Source organism: Amphiura filiformis, chromosome 4 (genome assembly GCF_039555335.1).
Source record: "Amphiura filiformis chromosome 4, Afil_fr2py, whole genome shotgun sequence".
Taxonomy (NCBI): domain Eukaryota; kingdom Metazoa; phylum Echinodermata; class Ophiuroidea; order Amphilepidida; family Amphiuridae; genus Amphiura; species Amphiura filiformis.
In genome coordinates, this window is record NC_092631.1 from 32,891,064 (window position 1) to 32,900,688 (window position 9,625).

General features: G+C 36.8%; 1 protein-coding gene across 2 annotated transcripts; it reads left to right on the top strand.

Moving 5' to 3' along the window:
* The first annotated feature begins 1,956 nt into the window (after positions 1-1,956).
* On the top strand, positions 1,957-9,053 carry LOC140150813 (serine/arginine-rich splicing factor 2-like). Of its 2 annotated transcripts, XR_011858850.1 has the most exons (3): positions 1,957-2,471; positions 3,222-3,526; positions 7,846-9,053. XR_011858850.1 is itself a non-coding variant. In XM_072172952.1 (2 exons), the coding sequence occupies exons 1-2, from the start codon at positions 2,077-2,079 to the stop codon at positions 3,397-3,399; spliced, it is 573 nt and encodes a 190-aa protein (XP_072029053.1). In that variant the 5' UTR covers positions 1,957-2,076; the 3' UTR covers positions 3,400-4,264. The 2 variants fall into 2 exon arrangements, 1 of the variants encoding a protein (XP_072029053.1); XM_072172952.1 differs by lacking the exon at positions 7,846-9,053 and having other exon boundaries at positions 3,222-4,264.
* Positions 9,054-9,625: the final 572 nt, after the last annotated feature.

The window sequence follows — 9,625 nt, forward strand, 5'->3', positions numbered from 1 at the left end:
AGGCGCCTTATCCCTAGATAAGGATGTAAACCCAAGATAAGGCAGTTTAAACCCCATATAAGGGACATGAACCCCAGATAAGGCGGAAATGACACATTTATGCTTCTGCTTTCATTCAAAAATCACATTTACGCTCTACCAAATGGGGCCATCTTGGATTTCTGGGCAAAATTATTTTGTAACATCAAATTAATGTCAAATTCGGATTTCTTGGGGTCGACTTACCGGAAAAAGTGTCTTTGTAAACGATTTTAGGTAATCTGGTTTAAAACTTATTTTTTTCAAGATGGCGCCGGCGGCCACCATCTTGGATTTCTGGGTAAATATGAGTTCGTAATGTCAAAGTAATGTCAAATCTGAAATCCTTGTGGTCGACTTATCCAAAAAAAGTGTCTTTGTACACGATTTAAGGTCCTCTTGTTCAAAACTAAATTTTTCAAGATGGTGCCGGCCACCATCTTGGATTTCTGGGTGAAAATGATGCCGTAATGTCAAACTAATGTCAGAATCGGAACCTTGTACTCGACATATCCGAAAAAGTGTCTTTGTGCATGATTATAGGTGCTCTGGTTCAAAACTTAAATTTTCAAAATGGTGGTGGCCGCCATTTTGGATTTTGGCCTCTAGCGAAAAATGCCGGGATTTTCGCGAGGGACATGGTGGCTATTTTTTTTCTAAATGGTCCATAGAAGTCGAATCAATCGTCAAACCTTACTAGCCAGAGAGTGGTCACCAAAGTGAACTTTTTCCCCTAACTAGATACTTGGCACACCCAAAATGACATCGATGAATCAAGACCTTCAAATCACACTGGATCACTCGGCTTTAGAAAGAGTGCATCAAACTAAATTCCTTGGTGTACTAATAGACGAATGTCTCACTTGGAAATGTCACATAGATTGCGTATCTAGAACAATTTCAAGAAATGTCGGTGTCATGAATAAATTGAAACATTTTGTTCCAAGTCGTATTTTATTTACACTTTATTGTACGTTAATATTGCCTTATTTGAATTATGGAGTACTTTTATGGGGAAATACATGTAAAACTTACTTGAATAAAATTGTAAAAATTCAAAAATGGGCTATTAGAACGGTGGCAAACGTTCACTATAGAGACCACACAGTGCCAGTGTTTGCTAATTATAACATATTAAAAGTTGAAGATATGTACACACTGGAATTAGGTACATTCATGTACAGGCACTCTATAAATGAGCTGCCCTGTTCATTTGATAATTATTTTACCAAACGTTCTGACATACATAACTACAAGACACGATATGTAAATGACCTAAATCTAACCAAAAATAAGAAAGTCTTTTCTGATCATGCTATACGTACAAGAGGTCCCATTCTTTGGAATTCTTTAGATAAAAATCTGAAAGCTTCAAAATCTGTTAAACATTTCCGTAATCAATTCAAAACAAAACTGATCTCTAAATATAATTAATCTTTTTCGTGAGCACCCCCCCCCCTTTCCCTTGTCTTTTGGTTATGTTATGCAATGTTGATTTATTTTGTTAATTTCATTTGATTTCAGGGAAAGGCTAACTTTCAGACCTTTTTGGTCTTCCAGCCTTTTCCTCCATATGTACCGTGTTTTTATATATTTTTTTGTAATGTCTTTGATTTTTATGGAAATAAAATATGAATGAATGAATGAATGAATGAACAAGAACAAGAATAGTGCATCTTGAAAATAATTGATTCCAGACTTTACATGGGATGCAAGAACAAGAAGAAGAAGAAGAAAGAAAGAAATGGCAAGAAAGAAATAAGTTAGGCTGCACGCCTAACTTAAAAACAGAACTTTCAACCAAAAGTGCCCCGAAAAATGCAAGTGAATACCCAGGAAGCGATTTTGGTGAGAACTTGGGAATTTGAGTGACGTCATCTTATTAACTACTGAAAACACTGGCGATGTAGTGGAATATAAGACCAAATCAATCAATTATTTTCCGGAATGTCGTTGCATTGTGGAACTACGCAGTAAAATTTGTGAACTTTTTTCATGGTTTAAGAGTAACAACCTACACAAATTCTCTTCTTTTATACAAGCGACATAACTACAATCATGTCGTACGGCAGGGGGCCGCCAGAAATCGAGGGTATGACCTCTCTAAAAGTAGATAATCTCACATTTCGTACCACGCCAGAAGAGCTTCGCAAAGCTTTTGATAAATATGGCGAGGTTGGCGATGTGTACATACCGCGTGATCGCTTCACAAAGCAAAGCAGAGGGTTTGCGTTTATCAGATTTTACGATAGGAGAGACGCAGAAGATGCTATGGATTATATGGATGGTAAAGATTTAGACGGCAGAGAATTGAAGGTACAGTTGGCAAGATACGGAAGACCAGAAAGAAGACCACCACGTCCCAGATGGGGAGGTGATCGAGGCGGTGGCGGTCGATATGGTGGTGGTGGTGGTTACAGCGGAGGTGGTGGACGCAGGAGAAGGTATTCAAGGTAATCAATAGACAAAATACCATGGAATATATTAATATTATAAGGCAATTTCACGAAAGGTCATTAGCTCAAATCTGCCTGCAGAAGACTAGTGCCGTACTATTACGCTGACTTTCAGATTCGGCGAGGAGGATTTATTTCGACCTCCTGGTTTGTTTACAAACAGAGAGGTAGACAAAAGACCGTTCCGCTTGTCCAAGCACTCAAGTATCAGAAGGATGGTCCACAATAGCGTGATTCACGTAACATGAATAGGGATTAAAAACCTGTCGCGAGAACCATGTGCTTCTATTGTCCAATTTGCCATCAAGATTTCATATGGAAACAGTTCAGACCCAGTACACGATCATGTCAGAAATTAATATTTTGTTCTGGGTCTGATTATTCGGACTAGCAGAAGACATGCATGATGAAGCATCCATGGAACACATGAACATTGTCCAAGTTCAGTTGAAAGCAAAAACTAAAGTTGATCAATATCACTCAGTCATGCACTTCACTTGAACTGGGGATTTCTTTTGTGCATTAAATATGCACGCCTCGTGTCGTCTCATGGTCTGGAGGCAGATTTGAACTAGTGACTTGTCATGAAATCGCTCTATCACTATGATGCTGAAAATCAATACAAAGTTATTTCATGATTTGAAATAACTTGTCTTTACTTAATGATGACACCTCTGTGGATACAAATTATGTGAGCTATTTTCCTAACTCATGAACTCTTTCCCCATTCATTCCTTCCCATTGCAGATCCTACTCAAGGTCGCGGTCCCGTTCCAGGTCCCGCTCACCTCGTAGGCGTCGCAGCAGGTCATTTTCCCGTTCTCGTTCTCGTAGCAGAGGAAGGCAGTTGAGCAGGTCGCCACAGAAATCTCGTTCTCCCTCACCAGCACGCAGGGCATCACAGTCAAGATCCCGGTCTCCATAAAGCAACTGAACCAGCCATGTGTGAAGAAACCACTGATAAAGTACCATACATCATGAACAGTATCAATTAGATAGAACTGGGCTGCCTAGCGGTAGAAGTTTCTAAGCATATGTGACGGAAAACAAAGGTTAATATTGATTTTATAAAGTTAATTATGACTGATAAATGTAGAATCTGGTCCCTTGTTTGAGTCGAAATTTCAGTTCATGGAAATATTATGTTAATTGATGTATATTTTTTTTTTTCATAATTATGCAAAATAAATGTTAGCCTCAAAAAGTGATTTGAGGCGGAAGGGCTCCTGGATATTCTTGATCTTTGTTTCTTTCCTTTCTATCTTTCCTGCTTGAGTCTTAAATCTTTATTTCTACATCCATGCTATGTTTAACTATATCCTTCCGAGGAACTATTAAGATTTATTATTTATGAAACTAACCCCCTCAAGTACTTCTGCCACCAAGCAAGGCTACTAGCCTAACTGAAAGTTGGTGTTTTTATAATTAGGGAACATTTATATACTATTAATTTATGTATGAAGAAAATTTGATTTGATTGATGGGTCATAATTAATATATGTAGCTTTGTGTAATTTTTAGAGGCTATTGAAAAACACTGGGGGGAAATTGCTTGGTTTAGGCTAAACGTGAGGTAGAGCAGGACATATCAACAAACATTCTTTCAACCCGTAATGGTGTGAATGAAACATGCGACTTAAAATATTACCAGTATATTAGCAACAATCAACATGCAACTTACAATACAATTACGGTGGATTTGCCATATAAAAATGCTTGCATAAAATCAGACTAAGTGGGCTGACCCATGGAAGACATTACCTTGTATATTTCAAATGGGTTTACCCCCGGGGGGGGTCACTCTCACACAAAAGTGCCTCCCACCCGCGTCCGAACACCTCTGAAATGCACCCTTAATGGCGAATTTTCACATAACCAAATTGCACCCCTTAATGGCGAAACACATGCAAAATCCTACCCTAAATGGCGTAGCACATGCAAAAACCATACCCTAAATGGCGTCAACTTGGAAATATCTATATTGATACCCTAAGTGGCGTAAACAGGGAAATGAGCTAATTTGATACACAAGGTGTCTTTTTAATGTTGCAGACATATAGATACTGAAGAAAATATGCACAAAAGTAACAAGAATCAATTAAAAAGTGGTGATGTTTATCAAATTAGTGCAAACTCACACAAACAATAATATTACTAACCCTAAACGTCTAAGGATTTGGCTGAAAAAGGACCCCTAAATGGCGATGCCTTCTGAAAAAGTACCCCTTTTTTCAAAAAGATTTTTGACGACGCTGTGTGGTGAAAAACATACCCTTTTAGATGTTTTTCTTGGACACGGGTGCGTAGCAAGTCAAGTAGTGAGTGACCCCCCCCCCCCCGGGGTTTACCCAAATGGGTGAATCCATTAAATCTATACCCCCTGTGTTGGAGATAAAGGTCATATCTTCCACAGGTGTAGTGGATTACAACCGGAATAGCCCAATGGCCCTCTATCCACCGGCTGTTAATTGATTCATTTTATAATCCACATGTTCTGTTTGGCATTCAAATAGATCAGTGTCCTTCTGTTACAGAGAAATCTTGATTTACAACAAAATTGTTTACCAAGGGTACAGGCCTATAATATTTACAGTAATTTCTTGGCCAAACTGGAACATGCGTGTTGCGTCCATGTAGCGTACTAAGCGTGTACGCAATGCAAGACGCGTGTATGCTTTCTTCTGTACCGCGTTATATTCGCGCGTGTTTAACGCGGAGCCACTAGCGTTTATAGTGTTCCAGTTTGGCCATGAAATTACTGTAAATATTATAGTTGTTGTTATTGGCCCAAAGTAGATGAATCCTTCATGAATGTAAATACACACCAAATTACTAAATTAGCCTATTTTCAAGACTTCATTCATTTTAGGGATTACACAGCTTTATTTCATGTTTTGATATTAGGCTAACTCAGTGTACAACTGCATGTTTACATACATTCATGAAGCAGGCCTTGTCTTTTGAAAATTGCTGGCGAGTGACAAATCACTCTCCTCAAAACTTGCCAGGTGAGCTGTAGGCGAGTGATTTTAATCACTTGTATTATTATTATTACACTCAAATGTAGGCGAGTGATAAAAAGCTCTCCTCAGCTTCATTTTAGGCGAGTGATCACTCTCACTCGCCTCAAAAGACAAGGCCTGATGAAGGTAATACATGTAGACCAAACTCCCAGTTAAAATGTATACTAGTATTTCCAACCCACCAAAATGTAAATATTTTAGACAAGTTAAATCATAGGCTGTTAGCTGAAAAAAAAATTGTATATATTTTTTCCTTGTGTATTACATGTCTATTATAGTGTATTTCTTATGCAAATGTACACATTTTGCCAAGATATTGGGATATCCATTTGAAATCCATACACCCCTATGGAAGACATGATCTTAATATAATATCCCACACAGTACAGGGAGTGTAGATTTCAAATAAAGTCACACATTCAGGTAACAATATTTGAAATTCACATTCCATGTGTGAAGATAAGTGGCTTGTATGGATTTCAGCTGGAACAACTCATTGCTGTATCATAGTTAATGTAAATCTTTATAGCTTCCAGATTTACAGCATCATGGTTTTTTTTTATGTATACCGTAACAGTTTTTGGAACTTGGTGTTTATTCTTGTTTGAAACTCTTTTAATAGATTATGTCTAGAAAAAGACAAAAAGAAAAAGCTACTGCACATAATGTATCGTAGACATGTTGAGGAAATGAATGTTTTTATGTGATAGGCCTATTATTAAAAAAAAACCTGAGTAGAATAAAATCAGCATGATGTGTAATTTCAATACCAACTACATGTAGCAAACAATTAGATCCAGTTACCTTTTTGGATCTATACATGACTTTGCTGTTAAAATGTCAAAAATATTTAAGCTATTTTGTTGATTCTTTGGTTTTTATTTGCAGTATGTGACTGTCTGTCACAAATATGAAATGGGGCCCATTATAAAATGTTTATTTTGCCTATTTGTGATAAAGATTTTTTAAAGGATTTTGAAGTCATTGTTCCAGAGCTGCATTTGTACATGTAGGCCAAAATAAAAGAGGCTTGCTCTATAGAATGTTTGGCATATAATTGGCGAAAAAAATGAGTCTCATAACATTGTGTACGGTACCTTAGAATGGTGTGCACTCACAGGCAGTTGGGTGCATCCCTCTTACACTAGTTGCGTGTTACATAATGCTTGACTGGTGCACGCTTATGTGAATTTATGCAAGCCTACTAAGTTGGGATTTTATTAATCTGCACAGTAACAGACTGAATCATTTTTATCGCCAATTATAAGCCAAACAAATTATACAATTATGGATATCTTCACAGCAAACAATCATGCCTTTAGATTCATAACAACCTGGTTATTAAGAAGAAATACATGATGGGAAGCATGATTGTCTGCACCTTTAGGGCATCACATTGATAGTTCAAATGGTGTAAAGTCATTGCATTTAATAATTACATCATAAACAAAGGTGTCTGGTGGCTAGTAGAAATTGCCCATAAGCTCATTCCGCATTTCTTAGTATTATGTTGAAATGTTGCTGTATTAGGGACTAGAGGTGAGGGATGTGGGATCAGGTTTAGAATGTTAAAAAACAGCAGTTGCGTACTAGCCTTGTTGTCAGATAGTTTGTGGCTCTTTCATCACTGAAAGAAACTGTCCAGATGGAAGCTCATAGTAACAGTTGTATTCTGTGATTGGTCATGACTTATATTGGACTAAATGCTAATAAGGTTGGTATGATTGGTCATGTGCAAAATGCAATCCTCAAATTGGCAAGGCACAGTAATATCTAGCCTTGGTTTGAATCAGCAGCAGAACTGTAAATTCCATCAAAAGGCCAACCAACATTACCTACATGTATATAGCAATTAGCATATCCTCATACCATAAAGATTCACCTAATGGCTCACATAGGCTCCTTTGCCTTAGGGTAAATTTCATGGACAAAATAGAGAGCTCCCTCTGAAAACCCCAACAAGAATTCAGGGTATGTGCCTTTATTTTCTGGTGGGATTTTTACAGGAGAGCACTTTTTAGTTTGTGTCTAAAAATCCAGTTATGTCAAGGGAACCCATATGCTCTTAGGCGAATCTTTACAGTAGGCCTATGATTATGTTTTTTTGCAGTGATAAAGGAGCCGCATGCATGTGTAATATGAAAACTAATACCTGTGATAACACAGCCCTGCCTCATAGGTGTATATGCACATTGTATATAAGTGTTTTTTAATCAAGGTACACAATGTAGAGATAGTTTGCATTCTTTGTCATATTAATAAAAAGTAGTCTAATAAATTGTGTTCATTGTTCAACTAGTTTGATGATTCTAACACTTGTACTTTATGGTTACTTCTCTCATTATTAGGGGTATGCTGATAAAAACGCAGTAAACGCTGTTTGCAGTATAACATGTGTAGCAGTTGTAAAATCATGTAGGCGTTTGAAAAATGAAAGCAGTTGTAGCTGAGCATTTGTGCTGTGGCCGTTACCATGGTGTAGCAGTTACCATAGCAACATGTAGCAGTTACTACGGGGAAATAGGGCAGGCTGTCTGCGGCAGAGTGCATGCAGTGAAGCAGTAGTAACCGGTGTGGGAGCTGTTTTGGGGCGAATTCGATTTTGGGTGCTTCACCCGGCAAGCAGTTGCAGTGCCGCAGAAAATCAGGCAATTTTTCGGACTTTGGGTTTATGTTCAGGAATGACGAGCTTCGGCAAATTTGATTTACAATTACAAACCAACTACAATGCTTGCAGTTAGCCGATCAGTTCTGGAATGGTGAAAACGGGTAAAATAGTAACAAAAATTAACCAAAAAATGAATAATTTTTTGTTGAATTGCAAATTCTGAAATAGAACAGATTTTTTTTAATACCGCAAGTTTGTTCTCTATCTGCAATCCCAGGAATAATCTTGAAAGAACTTTTTATATAAATTTAAAAAATAACATTTTACTTGAATGATATTTGATTGACACAAAATATCCCAAATAGCATAAAACATTGCCTGAATCAGATTAATTGTCAATAATGTAATGCACAACTGAATGGCCAAAATATATTTAGGTAAGAATTGCGTGTGTTCAAAATGCTAAATAAAAGAATGTTTCATATATTCTAATTCAATTAAAAAAAAGGCAGGCTGAAAGTTACAGCAAATGAAAATAAAGTTTTTGTATGTGATACAGAAAACTGTCAGCTGACCCATTGATGATAAGTTTATGTTTGGTCATTTCTAAAAACAGTTTAATTGAGTAGGTTGATCAAAAAAGTTCTTGAATATCCAGTACTTTGTGTTCTGTGTTTTGACATGTTCGTTCTGGTTTTTGGTATATTGTAGCGCAGATTCATCATAACTGGTCAACAACACTTGCATTTGTCATGCATATAATATCAGGGAAGCCATTCTCTGTCGTTGATGGGTTCTCCAATAGATGCTTTGATATATCCAGATCTGTAGATGCCCAGAGATGCCAGTCTGGCTGCTTGCTAAAGTTTTGGCTGGGTTGCCAGTTTCATGTAAATAATAAATCCCTAAACAGTAAGTTTTCTTACAAAGCTTCTCTAAAATCACTTGAGTGTAACAGTCGAGTAATTGTTTAGAAGCTGTTTAAGAAACTTATTGTTAAGAGTAACAGGCATTGCTGTTTATTGACTAATAGATGATCTTCAGTACTCCTGGATGTTGTCAATGTCCTTTATGTCCTTTCAGTCTGCATTTCTAATAATATTTTGGAAACTGTAGGGAAGACACATTCTGTCCCAAAAAGATAATATGCTATATTCATTGAGCCAAGAAAGGGATCAGCCCACTCTCTGAGATCCTAAGATTCAAAAGTTACATGTAATATATTTGGTTGCGATGAGGGACAACATGTTTAGGATAAAAAATTCTTAATCTAATAGATTAAAATGGACCTAGTCTGAATTAGATTTCCATTTTTTGATCTGATAGATTGAAATTGAAATTCATTAGATTAAATTTCTAATCAATCCTTGTATCTAAGATTTGAAAAAAGTCTCTAAAAATAAAATGATAATCTACTTCAGATTAGCTCACTTTTAATCTATTATTACTTGATTAAGAATTTTTGATTTAAGCTTGGATTTGTCCCTCATCGTAATCAACTTTTTAATCTTGCGAATTTA